The following is a 23,475-nucleotide window of genomic DNA, read 5'->3' on the forward strand; positions in this document are numbered from 1 at the left end:
CCTCAAACTGTTCCATTAGCTTAGCTTCAGTAACTTTGACTCCCAAAAATTTGACCTGTTAAGCAGAGAGCCACCTACCTCTTCATTCTTCATGGAGATCCTCTGCCGAAAACTCACTGATTTCCTGTTCTCATCTACCTCGTAATCCTCTTCATTCATCCACTCATTGAATATATCTGTGTCCAAAATCCACTTGGCATGAACCTAAAATACACAACAACATATTGACAAAAAAATCTGACTGTGGGACAATGGCTCTGTAACAAGAGTGTACTTTGGATGCTGAAAATTACCACCAAAATCATCTAAGTACACAGATCACCTTAGCAGATGGGCCACAAAAGACCAAAAAGATTAAGACGAGTTGGCCATATCCTGGAAAGAAAAGATGGACTGTCTTAACTTAAAATATCCATCTTCAAATAAAGGTCTCATTTACATAGCTGAGAATAAGTTATTGAGCTTTACAGAATCCCAGCGTGGTGGGGCTGGAAGGGACCTCTGGGGATCATCTCATCCCACCCCTGCTCCAGCAGCTCACCCCCAGCAGGGTGCCCAGGGGCACAGCCAGGAGGGTTTGGGATCTCTCCAGAGCAGGAGACTCCACAGCCTCTCTGGGCAGCTGCTCCAGGCTCTGCACACTCACTCCAAACAAGTTTCTCCTCCTGCTCAGGTGGCACCTCCTGGGTTCCAGTTTGGGCCCCTTGCCCCTTGTCCTGTCACTGGCACCACTGACCAGAGTTTGGCCCCAGCCTCTTGCCCCTCACCCTTTAGATAAGCATTAATTAGAATCACTGAGTAAATGATTTAGAATCATAGACTCTATGATTTATACAATCCATTGCATCTTACTCAATTTACTACTATTTACACACACAAAGTGCATGTTCCAGTTATTTACAGGTAACTCCTTGGAATAAGTAGAGCTTGAACAGACATCTCATTATTTCCAGACCTCAGCTGCTCTTAACTCCACGTTTCAGAGGAACAGCACATAGACAAAACAACATCATGTTATGTATAAATGGGTAAGTGCAATGAAAGGACAATAAATCAGTATTTCCTGTTTGATTATAACTGTTCTGTATTGTTCACCTGCAATGAACTAAATCAGAAAGGCAAATCATTTCTGTAGAAAGCAAAGTAATTATGTAGGGAAGCTAAATAAGGCTGTTGATGTTAGTCTGAGTACTCATCTATTCAACAAAATCTTCATATCCATGTTTTCTAACTCATAATATTTTTTTTGCCATTTCTATATTACAGGAGATGAGCTTTCTGCACACAAAGCATGTTTTAAGCCTTGTAATACATGCGTGGTCATCTCAGGTCTCTAAGCTGATAGTTCTTTTCTCTAATAATATTCCTCCAAAACCATCATGAAGATCTGATATTTCCCCCTCTTCCTCCCCTTAAAGGTTGCATAATGCCATTATGCTTCTAATGAGCTGTCAGGTTTCATCCTGGAGATGGCTGCACTTCAGCAGGGAGGAGAGCACTTACCTCTAACAGAAAACACCTCAAGTCAGCCCAAAATAAACACAGTCATTTGGGCACTACAAGGGATGTGTAAATCTGTCCTTTTCACTCACAAAATAAAGTCCTTTTTCAACAGCATTCCTCCCCAAACCAAAGAAATAATTTAGAAATTGTCATTAGAGCTCCAGAAATATCACTCTATATATGGAAACACAGTCACTGTTATGCAGTGGCACATTAAAACATCTCCTGAGTCACATCTGAGCCTGAACACCAATACAACACCTTGGGGAGGCTTATTGAGAGAGACTTACCTTCCATGGCTTTTCAGGAATTGGAGGATCCTCAATTTCAGCATCTATTTCATTGGCATGAACCCAAGTGTCATAGCTAATGAGAGGAGGCAAAAGAAAACCAAATTGGTCCCCTGGGCTGTTCTGCCAGGAAGATCACCAACAGATATATTTATTCAGCAATCCTGACATGCAAATCATATTGCTGGGGCAGAATAAGAAAGTCTTCCCCACACAATGGAAAGGTAAAGGAATAATCACTAGTTTCTGCTACAGACATAGCACACACTGAAAAGGGAGAGGTCCAAAGTTCACTGCATTTAAAAGCTGTCTCAGTGAAGCCAGCTCCAGCTTAAAACTGCAAATCTCCTCCCTAGATTCAGGGTCTGGATGCAGCCTGAGTCACCTGTTCAAAGCCTGGCATTCAATTCATTAGCTCAGTTCTGTCCTCAGGAGTTTACAGCAAGAGCTGCTGGATTCCTGGCAGGAAGGAGTAGGGGTCCCCTCCCTCAACCCCACTGCTGCACAACCCACTCCTTACTTACTTTCCCTTGGCCACATGCTCTCCCCTCAAGAGCCTGTTTCTAAGCACTGAGAACCTGCACTGGGTAACAGCACAAGCCAGAACACTTTGTAATTGACACCAGACACATTCTGAGCAAGTGGGAGCAGTCCCAGGCAAGAGCAGATGTGTACAGAGCATTCCTCCTGCTGATACTGGTATTTATAAACACACACACAGTCAACACACACTTGACTCCTAAATATAAAAATATTTAGAAGCTTTTTATCTGCATGAAGAGAGACACTTAAGTGTGGTGGTTGTTTGCTCTCTTCCCCCAGACTAAGCACACAGCTCCTGGGAATTCTGTGCACACACAGAAGAGCAGAACTCAGGACATTGAAAGAAACTATTTGAATAGAAGCCAATGCTGGGTTATCATCTTCTGAGTTTTTCATAACCTGGACACAGAAAGCAGCCATGACAAATACACTGAGGTTCCTAACAGCACAACCACCATCTCTCAGCATCCTCTAGGAACATGAGAGCTCTCTCAAACACAGGCTTTCCCCACCATCTGCACAGGCCTGCAGGCAACCCAGGGAGTAAACCCTCTCTTTGTGGAGGAAAGTTCAACCAGGGGGTTAGAACTCTCACTAGCTTTCCAGAAGAGCTCACTCTGCCCTTTGGAAGCCTGGTTCCATTCACAACCCTCTGCAGTGGCTCTGCAGAAGAACAGACTCTCCTTTGCCAACCTCAGCACCTGCTCAGATCCCAACAGGGATGCACATCCCAGTTCTAACCCCAGATGAAGGCTGTCCAAGCTTTGGCCATTGAGATAAAAGGCAGCAACACGCCCTTACCCCATGGTTCTACTCCAGAAGGCAACCACTGCTTGTCTCACAGCATGAACAGGGATGGACAGTCGTCCAGAACCAAAACAGGAAAGCTGTTCTGTGTAGTTGGGTTCAATTTTTAGACAGGCCACGTCTGAGCCTGTCACTCTGCTGAAGATGCTGCAGCCCCCACAGCTGGGACATTCCCCATGCAGGTTCAGGGCTGAGAACCACACAGCATTGCCCTCAGGAGAAGACTCAGTAAGCTCAGAGAGCTGCTTGTCTGAGGACGTGGAATTTCCTGCTTGCAAGTTTTAACCAAGACTTTCCTTCAACAAACTTCAGTAAGATTTGGGGGCTGCTTTCTTCCCCCACCTTTCTTTACCTGTCTGGAAAAAAGCCCCAGTGTACCAGCACCTGCTTGTCTTTTTTCATCACAGGTCTCAGCCATTCATCTGCAAAGGGGAGAGAGATCCAGCATCAGATTCAGACTGTGAAGCACATCACACAGTATTTTACTTTTCTGTAGTCAGGCACAGTAAGGTTATCAGTCACCTCTGATAAAGGCAGTGCCCTTGGAGTGGCCTGGCTGGGCACAGCCATGCACTTGCAGGTTTAGACCTGGCCAACAGGATGGAGGTGTGTGCTCTGCCTGTATACAACACATTACACTAATCAGGTCATTTTAATGCTAAGAATTATAACATTTCATTTCCTGGTGGCACACATTCATACCCTAACACCCCCCAGGTTAAGATCCAAAGAGGCTTGAAACAGCCATTTGTTTCTCAGCAGAAGCAAGAAGAATGTCTGGCTGCCCCATGGAAGCACCAGTCCCTGCCAGCTCATCTCCTCCCATCCCATCTCCCACATGTCCTGGCCAGCTGGGCCTGGAACTCAGCATGGGACAGAGCAAATCCTCCCAGAGGACATTCAGTAAAGACAGCAGAAATAGCAGAGACACCTCCCCCCAGTCTGTCACTCTTCTCTCACCTCTCTATAAACAGAATGAACTTTGCCCTAAATGCTTTCTTGTCAAGTGGTATTTCCCTCTGTCCTTTTGTATCCTTGTTAGACATCCCAATCCCCTAATGAACAACTTCTATTGATTTACATTCATTCCAAAAGATCCTGTTTGCTGTACTAAATTCTGCTCTCAACAAGTATTCTAAAAGAAACTATAGTTCTGAAGAGGGAATGACAGGGCAGGGCACGATGGTGAAACAGATTTTCAAAAACACTTCCAGGACTCTTAAAAACAATGGATTTCAACTTCCTTTTCTCCCAGCAGGGCTAATAAGGCTCTGCACAGCTCCTGACAGGAGCCTGGGGACAGGAGGGGGTCGGGCTCTGCTCCCAAGGAACAAGGGACAGGACAAGAGGAACTGGGCTCAAGCTGCCCCAGGGGAGGTTGAGGTTCAAGGTGAGGAACAATTTGTTTTCAATCTGAAAGATCTCTTCCAACCCAAATGACTATGAAATTACACTGCTTGAATTCCTGGCTGTTTTCTCATCTCAGACCATCAGAGGTGAAGAGAGCTCTGCCCAGCACATCTCTGTGATCCTTGACTACCAGACAGATGGGACGTGCCAGGCTTCACACTCTTCCAGGAACCCGAGGTAGTGACCAGTAAACCCGTGGCTGTGTGTGGTACTACAGAGGCACAGCACACAGACAAGCCCCCAGCAGCCCTGCAGAGCAGTGAACACTTCCATCTAGTGGCCACCACACGCCAGGGCCTATCAGAAAAGCCTAATTTATGTCAGTGAAGCTCAGAATCAGCAATGATCTGCTAGAGAAGTAAATGTATTTAAGGTATTAAAATGAAGAGCTTTATTTTTTGCTGTTTTCTGAAGGATACAGCAGTTAAATTGCTTTTGTGGAACCTATGCACTTCATATAGAGCCTGACTGCATTGCAATAAAGCCAAAAATCTCCATTTGTCAGGTCTATCTGTTACTGTGTCCACCTTGCCAAGCCACAGGTATCAGCATTCCAAACCTGCCACCTGGAAAGATGAGAGTATGGCAAAGCTTTTTAACTCTCATTTACTTTAGCATCTATCTGCCTTTCACACATCTCGCTGGCTCCTGACAGAATTTAGTTACAAGACTCTTTCCACCTAAAAACAGGAAGGTAACTTTACCATCATCCGTTGAGGTAGGACTTGGATAAACGTGGTGGGTAGCCTTTGATTTCTCTTCAGTGACTGTTCCCTGTGGGAAAGGTGGAAGAAAAGAAGCTACATGAGAAACCTTCAGAACATTACCCCAAACTTCTCAGCTGCTTTTTACCCACAAGCTCTACAACCTACAAATATTTGAGGGTAACTTCAACTACAAATACCACCTCTAAGAAGTGCCAGAAAAAGACAATTCTTTTAAGACTGCTGCCAAGCTACTTTGTCATCTCTTCTTCTCTCCATCTCAAACCCTTCCTCCTCCCCCAGATTTCATCAAACTGTTCACCTATCAGCTCATACAAACCTATTGGTGAGTATTTTGTAAGAAAGCACCTGTAGCTTTTTTCCACTAAGTACCCACTTTGGTCCCAAACCATTTCTAAATATGCCAATTTACAGAAGTCTAGCAGAATCTTAAGTAGAAATGGCTGCTCTGAATGAAACATCCCCAGTATCAAGAAAGGCTCCATGTCAAGGGCCAGAATAAACACCTCTTTCAAAAAGCCTCCTAACCCATAGACCAGAGGGAATAAATCAGAAATCCACTAACATGGTATCATTGCTTGTCAAATATTCAAACATGAGAATACTCTTTCTTCTTCCTGGTTTAGGACTTCATTTTCCTGACACATGAGAAGCAACAGAAGTACTTGTCAGGCTTATGTACATGCCACACACAATGGCACATGAACCAACTTCTCTTTGTAGGAGTAGAGGCCATAATTACAATCTCATTAGACATGCACCATCAGGCAAGAAAATTCTCTGTGATTAGGACTCTGTTAAATACATAATGCTGCCTAAAGAAAACCCTGCCCTCCCCTCACGTGGAGAACCATCAGGATTCTCCCACGTGCTGCAGGGACACCTCCACTCTCCATCTATGAAGTTATTTCCCAGGACAGCAGAAGTTCACAGTCTGCAGATTTTCCTCAGAGGAGCTGTGTTTTGGAACAGTTTGTATGAAAATGTTATTCAAAATTTACATTCCATAAATACTTCACAGATTTATTTTAAGGGCTTAAGAGCAGATGGGGCAGGTTACAGCAACAACATGTGAACAACTTATTTAGAAGACAGCATGAAAAGAAGGAAAATTCAAAAAGCCTGAAGATGGATTGCATTATGGCAGCAATACTGGGAGGGTGCTCTGATGTTGGGGGCTGAAAGGCAAGAGTTCCTACACCAACAAGGGTTTGCAGAGCTGAGTAAAGGGAAAGGAAGTGCTTGAGCAACAGCAAAAAAAGCAAGATGGAAAGCAGAAAGAATTTAAAAGGGTTCAGAGGGAAAGGAAAGAGCCATGGCATGAATGATGGACCTGTAAAGTCATTGAGGAACAACTGTGGAAATTCTCCCTTCACTCCCCATGAGCTAGAGACACTTCTCTAGATATCCTATCTGAATGTGGTGAACCAGAATGGTATCACCTATTTCTTACTGAGCTTTCAGAAACCCAACACACAGCAGAACAACAGCAAGTCTCTTAGATGCTGTCTAGAAGGAAAACAAAGGATGGGCAACTTTACATCAAAACAGCTTTCTAGATGATGTCAGCAGGTTGTGAGGCTTATCCCCTGCCTCTGCTAACACCTAACAGGATGGAAGAGTTCTGTACTGAAAAAAAACACTCTTCTCAAAGCAGGTAAGATATAAATGCTAAATCTCACTCATTACCCATCTTTCAAGGTCCTTAAATTATTATTTTGGCTCTTCTCAGAAGAATCCTCAGCATTTATAAAGAAAGTCAGAAAAAGTGTGACTACCAGCAACAGTAACAGCATCTTCATCAGCAGAGAGAACATTTTCCTCATACCTCTTTTGATAAGCCCAGAGATCACAGCAGAACTGTGCTGGGGCAAGAGATAATGCAACTGTTCTACCCAGGCTGCAGGCAAGCAGCAAAGAGTCGGGAACATCAGAGAGGAGGGAGCTACAGGCATGAGGAATGGGGCAGAGGGAAAGTAACAGCACCTTCATCAGCAGAGAGAACAAACACCTTCCTGATACCTCCTTTGATAAGCCCAGAGATCACACCAGAACTGTGCTGGGCCCAGAGATAATGCAACTGTTCTACCCAGGCTGCAGGCAAGCAGCAAAGAGTCGGGAACATCAGAGAGGAGGGAGCTACAGGCATGAGGAATGGGGCAGAGGGAAAACAACAGCCATGGGTTAAAATAAAATTTAAAAATCAAATCAGTGAGCAGTCAGAGCTAGCAACACAACCAGGATAGGAACTCAGAAGTAGGGCAAAGGGAGAAAGCCTCAGAATTAGGAACAATTTTTGTTTTCAGTTCTTCACATTCCTTTAACACAAAGCTGGCTGCTCTCAAAGTCCCTCAAAGCACTCTCAGATGCAGCATGCCTGGAGTTCACCATGGAACTCCCTTCTGAAAGGAAAATTGAACTACTAACTCTAATTCAAGCAACAGCAAGCATCCTGAATCAGCTGCATAACGAAGAGTAACTTGTGAAAAATCACACAACTGAAGTTGAGATGACACTTCATAATCACAACACAGGAAATACATTTAATTGGGAAAAGCAGCAGCTTACTTTGGCTACAGCCAAGAACCATCATAACACAGAGGCTGTCAGACCACCTCGAGTGCACATTCCAAGATATTTTTTTCCCAAGACAAGTGAAAAGTGTGTTTACATTTTTAAAAGATGAAGCTATTTATCTTTTCATCATTTGGTGTATTAAGTTACATGGCAAGATGTTGTCTCTCTCAGAAACACACTGACTACCCAGCACACAAGAGAGCGTTGCTGCTCGTGGTCTGTTCTGCACATGCAAGAAACAAGAAGGCAAATCAAGAAGGTAGGGATCATTTTAAGATTAAAGCTTCTTCCTGCTGTCCCCACGTATCCAGAACAGCTGTATTACACATGACCTTCTCTGGTTTCAGATTTAGACAGTGAGCTTCTGCTTTATATAAGCAGGTATTCAGCACTAGATCAGCCAGGGCCTGCAGCCAGCTCACCGAGACACAGGAACTGCCTTTCACCTCAGCAGCCACTTGGGGTTCACCTAGAGAACAGGGTGGTGATTCTTAATGACATCTTACAAATGGTCAACTTCTCGTCTAAGTGACTTGCTGCTGCTGCCTTGTGCTGTCAGGCACAATCCAGAGGGAACTGGTATGTTCAAGTCAGGCAAAAGCACTTCAGCTGAGAAGATGTTTCTTTTAAGATGCACTAAGTTACCTGGTGACGTTTGACAATATCCTTCAACTTATTAGCCAGCTTCAGTTCTATATCTGGAATGAGGTAGATGGTTGGTCTGCTCAGACAGTTGTTCTAGTGGAGAGAAGAGGAAGTTAAATAAGAAATTAGTAGGCTACTTGTGACACAGATAAAAAAACTCAATGGCTGCACAAGCTCAGAAGGAGCACGCATCAGGCTGAGCTACAGCACCCAAGTCCCAGCTCCAGAACCCCCCCAACAGCAGTACCTGCCCCACACCTCCCCAGAAGCCCCATCCCACAGTCTCTGCTCTCTGCAGATCTGCTGCCAGCTCTGTCAGAGAGTTCTCACTGAGGAAGGGACGTGCCCCAGCCTAGCTCTTCTCACCCTCCTGCCTTCACAACACCTTCAGTGGAAACTGGACCTTTGATTTCAGAGCATTTCTGACAGGCTCTGGAAGACTTTGCTTGAAAGGGAATTTAAGTCCTCTATGTATCAGCTTCCAAATCTGAACGTGTCTTGTGGCACTGACACACAGCTTCAGGTATTCCTATCAGATTTGCAGGAATACTTTTGTTGTGTTTTGGATTTTAACATGTACTTGTGCACTGAAACCACCATACAAAGGCAAAAGGTTTTTTAGAGTATAGTATTGTTTCCTTTTGCTGTTCTTCCATTTCCATTTTAAACAAGCACCTGAAAGTTACATCTTGACTACGTTAGACACTGAGCCTGGGTTTAGAGTTTGAAGTTTTAAACCACTAATAGTTTTAAACTATAGTTTAATAGTTTTAAACTATTTTTTTTTTAAACTATGTGTGATTTTTTTTTCAAATTAAGACTCCCCACAGTTGTTATCTGCTGTCTTCTTGCAGTGACTTGTTTGATGAAGCAAGCAAGAGTCTCTAAACTGTACCCTAACCTGGAACAAGTCAAGTTTCTCAAGCTGAAGGTCTTAAGACAGTCAGCAATTGAACAGGTACATACAGAACTAGTTACTGAAGCCTAAGGGAGCTTCTTTCACAGAAAGATGGAGAAACCTGGGATGCTGCTCCTACCTTCCAGACAGGTCTTTCTCAGCCTGTACATATCCACTGAGCAGCAGTGAACAGGCTCTGAAGTTTTCAAGCAATAACACAGAATTGTGACTAAAAGGGGTGGGCAAGGGAGGGAGGACTGTAATATCCCTGCGAGGTGCAGGATGGAGTTCTCCAGTGGGTCACCACTGAGGTACACAAACTGTAGAGAATCCCTTGCCCTGAGCAGATGCACACACAGTCTGTAGAGGAGCTGCTTGCCTGCACTAGTGTCTTCTCGATGTTCATGAACATCTCCACGTTGCGGTCCATGCGGGAGGGGTTCTGCAGGTCAAACCGCCGCCTGCAAGGGAACCACCCAAACACACTCAGCTCAGCTCCCCCTCCTTCAGCAGGCAACAAGCTTCCACGTCCCACATAAAAACAGGGCATCACAGTGGCTACGTAAGAACAGGTAAAGCACATCACAAACATTCCTGTTCCACTCGGCAGCCCTCACGAGAGGGATCACAATGAACCGAATCAATAAAACGCAACCGATCCGTGACACGTTTAGGACAAGTGAAGGTGGATATTGTCCAACAGCACCCTGGAGCAGGGCTGTGCATTCCACTACAGTCACCAAGGATAATTAAACAGAAACTTCATCAAATGCCCACGATGGATTTCGACAACTAGATGAGAAAATTCATGAATGAGCTCTCACGTTTCTCTTCCTTCTGGTGGCACCCATCCACCTGTCCCAGCCTCTCACCCAGGAAAGCCACAGCAACTCCCCTGCCTGAGATTTTCAAAGCTATCTGTTTGAGAACTAGCCACCCCACACAGCATGCAGGTAGCTAGTAATCCGTGTGAGCATTTTATGATTGCCTTTATTGGACTCTGGTACTTTAAAAGCTTGCTACTTCATTGACAAAATCATCAAAATTCTTGAAATAACAATGCAGGTTTAGGTGTCTATGAGAGATGAGGGGGGAATAATGTAAAATCTGAGACTTTCTACTGGGAAGAACCACAAGAGCTCCCCAAAAGCATTCTGCTGGACCCACCCAGACCACACCACGTTCAGAAGTCATGGATGAATCAGCTTGGATGATGCATTTGAGTGGTGACCCCTGAGACACCCACCAAGAGGTGGGACAGTAACACCACCAAGGCCAGTCCCTCACCAAGCTCAGCACCTCTCCAGCACTCGTGCACAGGCTCACCACCAAGGGAAGAGGAGCAGTAGGAGCCTCTGAAAGAGATTTGGGGCCCGAGCCTTAACAATTCAGCCCTTTCCAAAGCATGATGATACATTTAGGTAGTCGGGTTGCTGACTCTGAGATGTAAGACACTGTCTGGTGAACTTCTGTACCTGCCAAGCTTTGGAAAAAGCTGTTGCTGGAGTCTAAAAACGCTCATAACTGGAGTGCTGGGCTGGAGTGGGAGTAGCAATAGTGGCAGAAGGGATGTCAGCATGTAAAATCAAACGTCCCCTGCACACTTGACAGGGTGAAGAAGCCATGCACATCACTGCCATGCAGGGACTGACACGTGCTGACAGCCCAGCTTAAAACAGTCATCTATTCCTGTGCCCACATCTAACGGCTGTTTCTTTCTAACATGTGCTTCTTTCCAGTAAAGTTCCTAAACACAGAGTGGCTGTAAACCAAAGCCAGGCTGATTTTCAGTCACAAACCCCACGACCACACAGCAAGGGCACTGCAGCAGTATCACCCCACCGGGTTCAGGTTCAGCTGAGGCCCCCGTGTCTTCCTTCACTTGAGGCTCTCTAGTATTTCCAGGGGCAAGTTCAGGTAAATACACTGCATGAAGTGGGGGGCAGCACTAGAAATGTTCACTCCTAGCACATGTGGCTTCTCTCCTAAAGCAGTTCTAGGGACTCTTCCCTCCACACCAAGGACACAGCAAACAAGGTAAAGATAATATCCTGGTGTATTTATTAGAATCACCTTCCAGCTCAAAAAGAAATTTATGACCTCTTTAAAGAGTGTTGTGCATGTTGAAAGGTTTACACTGACATCTAAGAGGAGGGCCAGCCAGTAATGTCTGTCAGTTCACTGCACAACACAATTAATAAAGTATTTTACACCTATAATACATATTTAAGAACCAATGTCAAGTCACTTCTCCAGTATTCAGCCACCAATAGCTTCATAGTCTGTATACAGCCATATGCTTCTCAACTGGAATAGTTTCAAGGAAGCAAAGGAAGATAAATGTCAAATAAACACAAACCAGCCTAGACATCTAGTAAAGCCTTCAGTACAAAACAGACACTTAGAGCATTGAAGTTTGACCAAAATTTTTACAGTTCATTGCTTAGAATCTACACTATTCATTTAGCACTACAGATGTTCCCAAATTCCTGCCAGCCTTTGAAACCCACACTTTTGGAGACGTGTGTCAATCTGTTTAGGAATAGCCCTTTGTTTAGTGGCCCATTTAGACAAAACAGTAGCAGCAATTCTTCCTGGGCTCAGTTCAACTGATACCCTCTGACAGGCTCTAGCAAACGCCTACGTGGGTTGCAGGGATAGAGAAGGTATGTCCAGCTGCACTGGGTAAGTGCCTCTTTCAGACATACCTAGTGTGACGAGGAAAGGAACTTCTCCTATAAGACAGATCATTCACAAACAGGTTAAGCAAAAGCGACAATGCACACCATGAAAAAAAAACAAATCAATCATATTTCAGGCAAAACACCACGTATTATTTGGTTGAGTCAGTGCAGGACACATTCCAGGCTCTAGGTCTGATCCTCAGAGTTAAATTCAAGGATTACTTCCCTCTACACCCCACATGCACCAAGGCAAGGCACTACCCACACTAGGTCTGAGGAATCAGCAAGGGAGTGAGAAGAGAGGAGGCAACCACATCTGGGAGTTCTGCTGGAGAGTTTCAACAACTGGAAAATTGGACTAAATTGGTTTGGAAAAAAATCAGAATGTTCAAATATTTGTGAAGTAGGAGTCATTTAACACCTTTATCTTCAGGCAAAGAGGCAGCAAGACACTCCTGACAGACAGGCCACACAGAACCCCACCACCACACTTCATGTCCTGGCTGTGGGCAATATTGGAGTAGGAAAATCCCTGACAGCAGCTTACTCATTCCAGCTTTCCCATATACCCACCTCAGATACCCATTTAGCTGAGTAGAAACGACTGCTAGAAACAACCAGTCATATGAAAACAATTTTGGGTTTGCCATCTAATTAGCTCCTGTGGGTAACAAACAGTCAATTCCAGGAATGCTGCTACAGGTCTGCACAACAGCAACCAGAAACTGTTGAAATTCATGCACAAGGACAAGCTCTGCTTACTTTTATTTCTCAGCTTCTCATCCTCAGATTTTTTTCCAGTGTCCTCAAATACAGTACCTCACACTACTGCTGTCTTGGAAAGAGGATTACAACTTAGAAACACACAGGTCAGAACACTCCTGGGATGCCACATGAATGGTTTTAATATCAGTGTCAGTAGCTACGTGGGCAGGGTTTTAACTGCTCACACTCCCCATCTGTGGAGCAGCAGAAAACTGAGCATTTATTAGTATTCATATATTTATTCACCTTTTCCCAGTGATAACTAAAGTTTATACTCATTACAGTCACAAAGATTTACATCTTATAGATGGGAAACAGTGATTCTAAGATACTAGTTCATTTGCTCAGTCATATGCCAAGTAAATGGGGAAAAAAAAAAAGCCTTCAACTTGTAATTAACTCCCAACCTACAGGCTTGAGACCTTAAACTTGGACAACTTATCTTTAAATTTAGAAGTGTGTGGGCGTGTCTTAAAAAAGCTCCCATCAGCAAAACAAGGAAAAATTTCCTCTTCCCATCTCCAACTCCCTTGCCTATCCAACTCTCCAGGAAGTATTAAACTTGAAGTAGTTTGCAAAGGCATTTCATGTGCTTCATGTCATGCAAAAGGTGTATAAACCAAAAAGAAAAACTTACCAGCCCTGTTCATTCTTATATTTGTAAGCAGCACCAAGAATGTGACATAATGTACCTCCAGCTTTGAAATCCATGAAGCACTTTGCCTAGAACCCAAAAGAGAAGTGAAAACACAGTGACATTGACTCTTATGTAATCATTTTAAAGGAGTACATACTGGCTAGCTGAGTTTTAGACATCTAACTTATCAAAAGCATAGTTTAATTTTCAGATTAATCACTTGAGGAGTTTTACATTCTCCTTTAAAAACATTTTGAGAAGATTAACTGCATCTGGTTCAGGTAGAATTCTGCATGCTTGCAGAGCCCAAGCTCCAAGTCCTATCTTACATGAGGAGCTTGCTAAAAATTCCTTCCATAGCTGTAAAATAGAAATCCAAAGTACTCTTTGAACATCTGTTTCACAGTAAATTAAACCTGAAATTGCAGCTGTCAGTTAAGAAGCTCTTCATCTGTATTAAGTAGACCAAAACAAATCATTAGAAGTGAACATCTACAACCCAGGCTCCATGCTCACGGTGGCTCCTGAAGAACTCCATCCACGTTCCTCCTCCAGCACAACAAAAGGTTGTTTGTCAAGATCTGGAAACACTGCTGTGCAGATTGGCCATAAAATACTGAACCCAACTCTCCTCTTCACCACTGCTTTTAGCAGAGAGCAGCTGAGACACACATTCACAAACAGGTACTGAACTGAAATTCAAACAGGGGCACAAGGAGGCAGAAAAGCTCTGCAGAGTCCCACCAAGCCTTTTCTCCCAAAGGTTACTAAAAAACCTGCACTGTTTCCTGCACAGAAAGGTACGTCTCCTCTGCCAAATTTTAGTTTTGAATTATCTCTGCTGTTCTACTACTATCTCTGGTCAGGATAAAGGGTTAATCTTTATTTCAACAGATGTTGTCTGTAGTGATTCAGATGCTGTCCAGGCCAGAGAGGTTCACCTCAAATACTGGTGTAGGAGACCAGCTTCCCTTTGTCACCAACTGCTCCAGCACCACAGAGCAGACACTTCAGAGAAGGAGGATGATGGGAGGAGAGAAGGTACATGGGCCAGTACTCAGTAAAATACAAAGGCTGTCGTGTGAGCTGGAAGAACCACCTCAGGTGGACACATTCTCAACAGCAAGCACTCCTGGTGAGCCACCTCCATGTCCTGCAGCAACTGCAGTTCTCAATCTCAACAAATCCTAACTTAATGGACTCACTTCATCTGAGATAAGGGAAACACTTTTAGCTTCAATCTGTTTCTTCTCATTGGAAGTTTGCAATAACTTCCCAATCTATGTTTGGAGATCAGCAATGTCACTGAAGACATCCCTTTGCCTCACCTCTCTTCCCAAGCCAGACAGTCCTGCACAACCAAAGCATTCTGCACATCTTCAAAGGGCTAAGATAGAAAAAATAAAGCCTGGTGTCTCGAGTTACACGTCTGAAAACCTGACCACTAACCTTGTTTTAAAAGTACCTATCTCATTCACTCATAAAATAACTCCAAGGCAGAGGCACTGATGCGTTGTCTCCTGTTGGAAGTAACTGAGGGCAGAGATCTAACTGCTGTAAAGTTAAACTGAGCAAATTGGATCAGATTAGACCTTTGAAACAGCAAGAATAAAACTCACAAACAACAGATTTACAATGCCACTGAAATCTTAATTACCCATTTTTAAGATAAGACAAATTGATTTAAGACTTGGGAGCACTCCAGTGGTTTATGAACCTGCTGAGTCTGGGCACGGTGTTATGTCTACGCTGCCATGGGAAAATAAAGCACTGCAATGTTCACCTCCATCCCCAGAGCTTTCCATTCCCACCGAGGTGTCAGGTGAGCAGATGGAAGAGAAGGTGACTTACACCTTCCTGGCAGCTTGTGTGGCTTCTGCACACATGCCTGAGCACCAAGAGATTCACTCAGTCAGCCTGAAAACCCCTCCTCTGAAAAAAACAGGCATGAATCCACACTCCTCACAACAGCACTCATACAAGCAAAACAACTGGGGAAAAAATTACCATAAAACAATAAAATACACTATTTAAGTGTTGGACCAAAGAAGATAGGAGTACTGTCAATCGTTTTCAGTTTATGATCTTGTAATGTTACAATTATCTCCAACTTACCCTACACAGCTAAATAAACTCCTACGTTGATGACAGTCATGTTGGCCCACAAGAATCTGCCCTACACCAACCAGCTGGGTGCCTGACACCTCTGCAGTCCTCACCCCCCCCAGCTGAAAGCTCTGTCACTTGCCCTGACTCTCTGCTGCATCCCTCATCCCCCTGTCAGCTGCTCAGGCTTCATGCTCGCTTGGACAAGGTCCTTCTGGTGGCAGGAGAGGCTCCAGGCACCACGGGGCTGATCCCTGCACAGTCACCAGGGCACTGCTGCTCCAGATGGGCCAAGATTGAGCTTTGTAAGCAACCCTTCAAATCACAGAATGACAGATGTCTGTTGCTTGGAACAGACCTTTAAGCTCCTGGAGTCCAACCATTCCCCTCACATCACATCTCCACAGCCTGGAAACCCCTCCAGGGGTGGGGACTCCACCACTGCCCTGGGCAGCCTGGCACAGCCCTGGGCAACCCTCCAGGGCAAGAAATTGTTCCTCAGGGGCAACTGAAACCTCCCCTGGGGCAACTTGAGGCTGTTTCCTCTTGTCCTGTCCCTTGTCCCTTGGGAGCAGAGCCCGACCCCCCCCCGGCTCCAGGCTCCTGTCAGGAGCTGTGCAGAGCCAGAAGGTCTCCCCTGAGCCTCCTTTGCTCCAGGCTCAGCACCCCCAGCTCCCTCAGCTGCTCCTCCCCACACTTGGGCTCTAGACCCTTCCCCAGCAGCTCCGTTGCCCTTCTCTGGCCACACTCCAGCACGCTGGTGTTGTCTCTGTACACCAATATCCCAAGTCACTGGAAGACCATCCCAGGCTGACCAGGTATCTACGTGCTACTGAAGAACACAGTGAAGCCATTTTCCAGCAATGACAGCATTACAAGTCTGATATTTCATCAGTAGAAATACCCACTAGAAATTGGTTGCTTTGGGAAGTGCATGTTGTTCAGTCAGTTCAGGGTGCATCTGGCCAAGCAGAACTGACTTTAAATTTACAAGTTTACATAGAACCTCTGTAGAAATGAAAACCCTTCTACATCACTCAGAGAAACATTTCCAAATGCAGGCTCTCCCACAGGGGAAACCTGTGTTTGAGGAGGAGGGTGCTATTCCACCCCCTCCAGAGGACAGCCTCAGCTGAAGCACCCCTCTCCCCACCACCAGGACCCACACCAGCAGCACAGACACTGGAGGAAGAACGAAACCTGCTGTTCTCATAGCAGCACGTTTGCCCCAGTACTCACAGGGAGCTTTGTGAAGGCAGGATTGGTGACGTGTTTTCCAAAGGCATCTTCCTGGAATTGCAGCAGCTGCACCACCAGCCCAGCCAGTGTTTTATTGGTAGGAGCATCTGCTTGAACATACTGAAAGACAAAAACCACACGTGCTTACTTGGGATAGAGGATAATGAAGCACAAAGGCTGGTTTCCTAATTCTCCAGACCACTTTATGGGTTGTAGAGCCTGGTCTGAGGTTTAAGGATCAGTGTGTGGCTGAGGGGGTGGGCACGTGTAAAGGAAGAGCACCAAGTACCAGGATTTTTCAAACTTTAGTTTTCAAATACAGCACGTGTCTGTGATTCACCATCAGTTCATCACAGCCAGCAGAGTCTGACAGATCAGAGATTAACTACTTCAGTCTGGTCTGTAGCTCCTATTAAAGGAACAGGCTAATTCTGGCCCACACATACACAAAGCTTTACACAGCCACTCCACAAGCTCCTGCTGTAACCAGGCACCAGGCAGCACTCCTAGGAGCAGCCAGTTAGTAAGGGACAGTGTGTTGTGTACAAAGAGAAAAAAAGGCCCAGACAAGTCCATCTGCAGTGGTTTGTGACAGCCCAACGACTTCCCAAGGTTGTACTACTAATAAAATGCATGTATGGAAAAGGGGAAATAACAGCATGGAATAGAAGCCAGTCCTGTGGCTTTTCAGCTTTCACCACTCCTCACATTACAATATTCACTTACAGGATGGGATCCCACCATGCCAGGAGACTCCTGCAGAACAAACATGACTTGTTCATGCAGAATATTCAGTGATATCAGCCACCCTAGAGTCCTTCACCTGGGTAACACCACAAGCCACCAGACATTTGCTCTTTCCTCAAACCAGATTCTTCTAAAGCCCCTTAAAAAAAACAGAGGCAGAACCTTCAAGAGTTCCACAGGGTGGCATTAAACAGCAGCCAAATCTAGCAGAGCTTTCCAAAGCACAAGAGAGGAGAAGGGCCCTGCCTTGGCCACGGCTGGATCCTCTGGATCCAGGCTCCTCCTGTGCTCATGAAGAGGCAGATGGACACACTGGAGAAACCAAATCCCTGCAGCTCAAAGGGCACAGAAACCTGGAAGCCTCCCCGGGCAGCCTGCCCCGTGTGAACAATCTAACTGAGAAACAGGAGCCTAGAAGGGGCAGAGGGCAGGAGAAGGCAAGGCAGGCAGCTGTGACCATTGCAGCCTGTCAAGAACTCCTGTCAATCCACATCAGCTACTGCAGAATCCAGCTAAAGATACAGACCTTTGAGGTTTTTAAAGCCTCCAGACAGTGATGCTCCCCTCAGCTAGCAGCTGGAATGCTCCAGCCCCAACTGCTACATCTGCCACCACCCTTCTATCAGTGTCCTGAGGGCTGCTGGACCAAGAAGGATGATGACAAAAATGTTGTGGCTTTTTATATCTGCTAAGAAAATATTTATCTTCTTGGGGTTTTTTGGTAGTTTACAAGTCAGTGTCTGTCACACCCAGGGTGTGCACAGAGGTGCTTGTCACAGCCTGAGAGCTCCCATCACTTCACACCTCCAGCCTCTGCACCAGCACTGCAGGCAAGTCTGAAGAAAACCCCAAGTTATGCCAATTATAAGGCAGTCAAAGAACGTCTATGAAGGGATGCAGGGAAAGCAGGTACTGGCTAAACTACAGATGAGGATCTGCACAAGCATGCTAACAAAAACCACAGAATGACAGGTCATAAAGGTTGGCAAAGACCTCTGAGATCAGCAAGTCCAACCATCAACCCAGCACTACCATGACCGATAAACCTTGTCCCCAGGTGCCACATCCACACCTTTTCTGAACCCCTCCAGGGCTGGGGACTCCAGCACCTCCCTGGGCAGCCTGGGCCAATGTCTCACCACTCTGCCAGGAGAGAAATTCTGCCTAATATCCAACCAAAACCTCCCCTGGCAAAACTTCAGCCCATTGCCTCTCATGCTATTGCTGGTTCCTTGGGAGCAGAGCCCGACCCCCCCCTGGCTCCAGGCTCCTGTCAGGAGCTGTGCAGAGCCAGAAGGTCTCCCCTGAGCCTCCTTTGCTCCAGGCTCAGCACCCCCAGCTCCCTCAGCTGCTCCTCCCCACACTTGGGCTCTAGACCCTTCCCCAGCAGCTCCGTTGCCCTTCTCTGGCCACGCTCCAGCCCCTCAAGGTCTTTCTTCTACTGGAGCACCCAAACTAACACAGCACAGCAGACTGAGTGACAGACTTCACATTAAATAATCCCATTTCTGTTACCAGGACAGCTTTGTGCTGAAGACATCCACAAGCCATGCACTTTAAAACACACTGACAAAGCAATGTATCACATCTAGAACAACAGACAGACATTCTTCCCCAGTAAACCCAAGCACACTGCAGTACCACACCTGTAGTTTCTCACAGGATGTATACACCAGGAAGATTTGGAAAGTTAAAAAGCTTTTGCATGTCCCCTCTGAAGCTACTGAACCTTCCTTGTTCCAGCAACACTGAATACAGAAAAGATCTCATAACCATTATAAATCATTTAATGGGGAAAAAAACTCTGTATTGCTACAGCTGCTTTTTTTTCTACAGGTTAAACGTCTTAGAGCTTTTTGGTGCAAGTTAAATGCAGTATTTCAAATGAATAAAGCATAAAATGAACCAAGCCAGCAAGCACTGCTGGCTCCCACGAGGAGTGGAATAAAAGCATAAAGCAATTCTGTACTTGTGGCCATCACTTCAACAAACAACAAAAGCAATCCAATCACCAACCCAAACCCTTGGAATGTCACTAATCCACCTCTCAACTCATACAGTCTGTGTAAACTCACAGCTTCTTTAGGGCACCTACAACAAAGCTGCCTTCAGCATAGGTCCCCCCAACTTCGAGTACGAGTACCCCAAAAGCCACAGGAAGATAATTCATGAATAGGTAACCAGAGAAGGGACTTATCCTTCACACAAACAAAGCAACAAACCCAGAACATGGGAATCAGTAAGGAAACAGTCAAAATGCAGGGTTTTCTAGGAGGGTTTCTTTGTCACTCTTACATGAGAGGCACCACATCAACAGTGTCTGCTGTGAAACCAACCCAGAGCACCCAGGGCTGCAACCTCAGTCCCAAAGCTGCACCCAGGAGAGGGGCTATTCTTGGGGATTTGTTTTGTTTTTTTTTTTTTTCAAATGTTTTCCTTTGGAAAAGAAAGCACTGACATGAGAATACGCCTGGGAAAGTGTATTCTTAGACATGGCATTTTTCAGGCACATATTCCTGTACTTGCAGGTCCCATTTTCAGCTCACCCAGGAGGCACTGGCAGCAGGGAGCTACCAGAGCAAGGGGACATTAGGAACCCCCAGTTCTACTCTGCACTGCCACCACCTTGCCAGTTATTTTTTACAGGGAAATCATTACCTTACCTGAGGCTCCCCCTAAGCAACAAGGGAGAAAAAAAACATCAGAAGGAAACACAAAAGACTCCTCTCAATCACTTGCACCCACTAATCAGCAACACCAATGGATTTCTAGAGCAGCAACATCAGTAAGATGATTCCCTGATTGACTGGCAGTGGGTTTGAGGGGCCCACAGAGGACTGAAGTCACAATATCTCTGCGAGCTCTCCACTGCAGACAGAAGCAGAAGGTGATTCTGCAGCAAATAAAGCAAATTAAAGAAGACAGAAATTATGCTCTGCTCCAGACACAGCTTTGGCATAAGAGGATTTTGTTCGAGCACTGAAATACCAAAGCTCCACTGACACAGCAAAGGTCTTTCTAACGTTCCCATGTTAATTAGAAATACAAACCCACCCATCATCAGAAAACACGTGTGCTCAGAAGCCTTTCAGTGTAACTCAGATCATTCAGGAACGACAGGAACCACTAGCAGAGGACATCACTGCTCCACCACAGGGCTGGCTGTCACAGCTCACTGGGGAGCCTGTCACAGGCACAGGGACAGTCCTGCACTGTCCTGACAGTCCCAGGGCCTGATGTGGTCACTGACCTCAAATAACCACACTGCAGCTGTGCTGGAACCCTGACACAAACCCCTTTCCTTCCCCCAAACAAAGAACGTTTCAGCTCAGATCGCTAAATAACAGGGAAAGGAAAACCAACATGAAAACACTTGGATTTAGTTTATAACCCTTGGGTCTTTTTTAAAGGCAAGAACACAAGAGAGCTACAAACACAGAGGGGGAAAAAAATCCTTCTCCAGATTAAATCCAAGTCAGTCACTGAGGAAATACCTGATGAGGTTAGCACCGACGTGAGCCAGGCAACTACAAATGCTCTAAATTCAGCTGCTGGCTGGTGAAGAACAAGCAGGTGGTCTCCACACAGACATCTTCAGGCACAGCAACTGCCACCTCCAACAGCTCCAACAGCTGCCAGCGCTGGCTGCTCGCTGCGGGGCCCAGGCCCACGGGCAGAGGGGCAGGCTCCAGCTGCAGCCCGGCCAGTGGCACAGCCCAACGCCTCCCAGGGAAGAAAACTTCTCATTCCACGCCTGGTACTGGTGCAAGAGGGTCCCAGAAATCCACAAAGCACCAGTCGTGCAGGGGATGACCAGCCCTTGTAGTCCCCACGGTTCAGTGTCTGTAGGGACAACCCACGTCGCTGCCTCCTCCTCTAACCCACCCTTTAAGACAATGCTCCACTCATTCTTTAAGAACAAAACCAAAATGCTCTCCTCCCTGTCCCCTCAAAAAAATCAGGGTTCCAGAGGTCTGTTTCAGCACAGATTTTGGAGCAATGAGTATATCTACAGGCAAACATTGATCTGGAGATGAGGAATGCACTGGTAACAGTCCTGAGGGACTACAGCCACAAGGCCAAGGTTAGTTTCTACATCCCTCACTCATACATGTGAAAAAAAAACCCCAAACTATCACAGGAGGATATTTTAAGCACTAGAAATAGCTCTGCTTTGTGACAAGCCATTTTAATATGGATAATTTCTTGCTTAATGTCAAAGGAACTACCTAAACAACACAGTATTGGAGATCACTGAGCATTAATATAGTCAAAAGTTAACTGCCCAGTTTAATTTTGAATTATAAACTTCTACTTACAGTGGGCACCTTGACTTCACCAGTTAGTCTACCTGAATGTTACAGGAGCCTGTCAGAACCCCCAGGCCTTGAAAAAACCCATTCCCAGCTCAAAGGGAAGAAAGGCTCCAACACCCACACTGCAGCCCAGGGCCTGGAAAGAAGCTGGGAACCTCCTGCACCTCTCCATGCAGTGACAGCACAAAATCACTTCCATACACCATGGACACAAAAACAGAGAGCAGGAGGAAGCCTGGAATAAGCAATTTTGTTTTCTGTCATTGTTTGTTGCCACCAAGAACCCCTGCATTGCTCCTTCCACCTTTACAGGCACCCTTTCCCCACGCCACCCACCTGTGCCTCCCTGACACAGGCTCCCAACCGTCCTTCTGCAGGTCCAGGGACCTTTTTCCTCACTGCCAGCACATCAGCTGAGAAGAGCACGGCCAGAATGCTCGTGTCAGGAACAGAATTCACCACAGCAACACAGGACCACAAAGCCCACATCCCCACCCACCAGGATTCACCACTGAAAGGACTGGCAGTGGTACCTATCGGCTCGGCAACTGCCACACTATTTATACCCAGCTTTTTCAGGTGCCATCTAGATAGGCAGAGAACTCTGATATTTGAAGCCTAGTTTAATCTAGAGACAAGAACGACAAGATTTGTAATTGTAGTTCTCTGTCTCCTTGCCCATCATGACTTTTGGATCAAGACCAAGCTCCCCAACATCCCAGAGGCAGCCAAACCACCTCCTGCAGCCACACGCCAAGATGCACACAGGTCCACTCGAGTATGAACTGGACAAAACTCAGCTGTAATCACCACGTACTATTCTGAAAGAAGCCATGTACCTACAGCAAGATAAAAACAGATAGAAGAGGAACTGGAGGCCACCTACTGCCCATCAAAATGAAATTAATGCTCCCATCTAGAGTACTACAGATACCTCTTTAAACACTAGTACTATCTGTTTCCCTATTTACCAACGCAACAGTAATTTCCCACTTTTTTTAAAGGATCTTACACAGCAGTATTTTGAAACCCACTTGCCCGGTGAAGATTTCTTCTTAGCCCAATTGTAATTACTTTCCAGAGTTTAAAAAATAAACAGAACCATCTACTCTTTATAACCAGTAAGCACCATGTAAGCTAATCACAATAAAGGAGTTTTCCTTTGGCACACAAGACCAAAGCTCCTACTCCTGAACTACAGACAAGAGGCCCTGCCAGGCTAGAAAGGTGACGACCAGCTCGTCCAGACAGTTCTGCTTCACAACAGCCAGGGACAAGAACCATTAGTGCTCTGAATCAGGTGACTCGTTCTTCTGCAACAAGCCAGGTGCCAGCTCAAAGTTCTTCCCAAAGTTTCTTGTGCTCCTGTGGCTATTCAGTTACGACAACAAAACGAAACGACGCTCCTCCTCTGAAGGCTAGAAAGAGCCCAGAGGCAGAAGCAAAACAAAGTCAAACTAACGATGTATTTTGACATTAAAATCTCCTTATCACCGTGACCCGAGGTCAGCCCAAGCCCCGGGCCCCGTGGCGCCGCGGGAGGACGGGCAGAACACACCCGGAGCGAAGGCTGGGACCGGACC

General features: G+C 45.7%; 1 protein-coding gene across 1 annotated transcript in view; it reads right to left on the bottom strand.

The window, feature by feature from the left end:
* The window catches only part of LOC103771396 (SWI/SNF complex subunit SMARCC1), a gene marked incomplete at both ends in the record, with an annotated part of 30,930 nt that extends 13,981 nt beyond the window's left edge, over positions 1-16,949 (bottom strand). Inside the window, 8 exons of the mRNA XM_008938692.1 lie at positions 79-204; positions 1,794-1,869; positions 3,496-3,565; positions 5,258-5,327; positions 8,501-8,593; positions 9,778-9,859; positions 13,485-13,570; positions 16,830-16,949. Of these exons, the coding sequence (XP_008936940.1) occupies positions 79-204; positions 1,794-1,869; positions 3,496-3,565; positions 5,258-5,327; positions 8,501-8,593; positions 9,778-9,859; positions 13,485-13,570; positions 16,830-16,949 (723 nt within the window). The remainder of the gene's footprint in view (positions 1-78; positions 205-1,793; positions 1,870-3,495; positions 3,566-5,257; positions 5,328-8,500; positions 8,594-9,777; positions 9,860-13,484; positions 13,571-16,829) is intronic.
* Positions 16,950-23,475: the final 6,526 nt, after the last annotated feature.

The sequence above is a fragment of the Merops nubicus genome, unplaced genomic scaffold, assembly GCF_000691845.1.
Source record: "Merops nubicus isolate BGI_N331 unplaced genomic scaffold, ASM69184v1 scaffold5324, whole genome shotgun sequence".
NCBI lineage: Eukaryota > Metazoa > Chordata > Aves > Coraciiformes > Meropidae > Merops > Merops nubicus.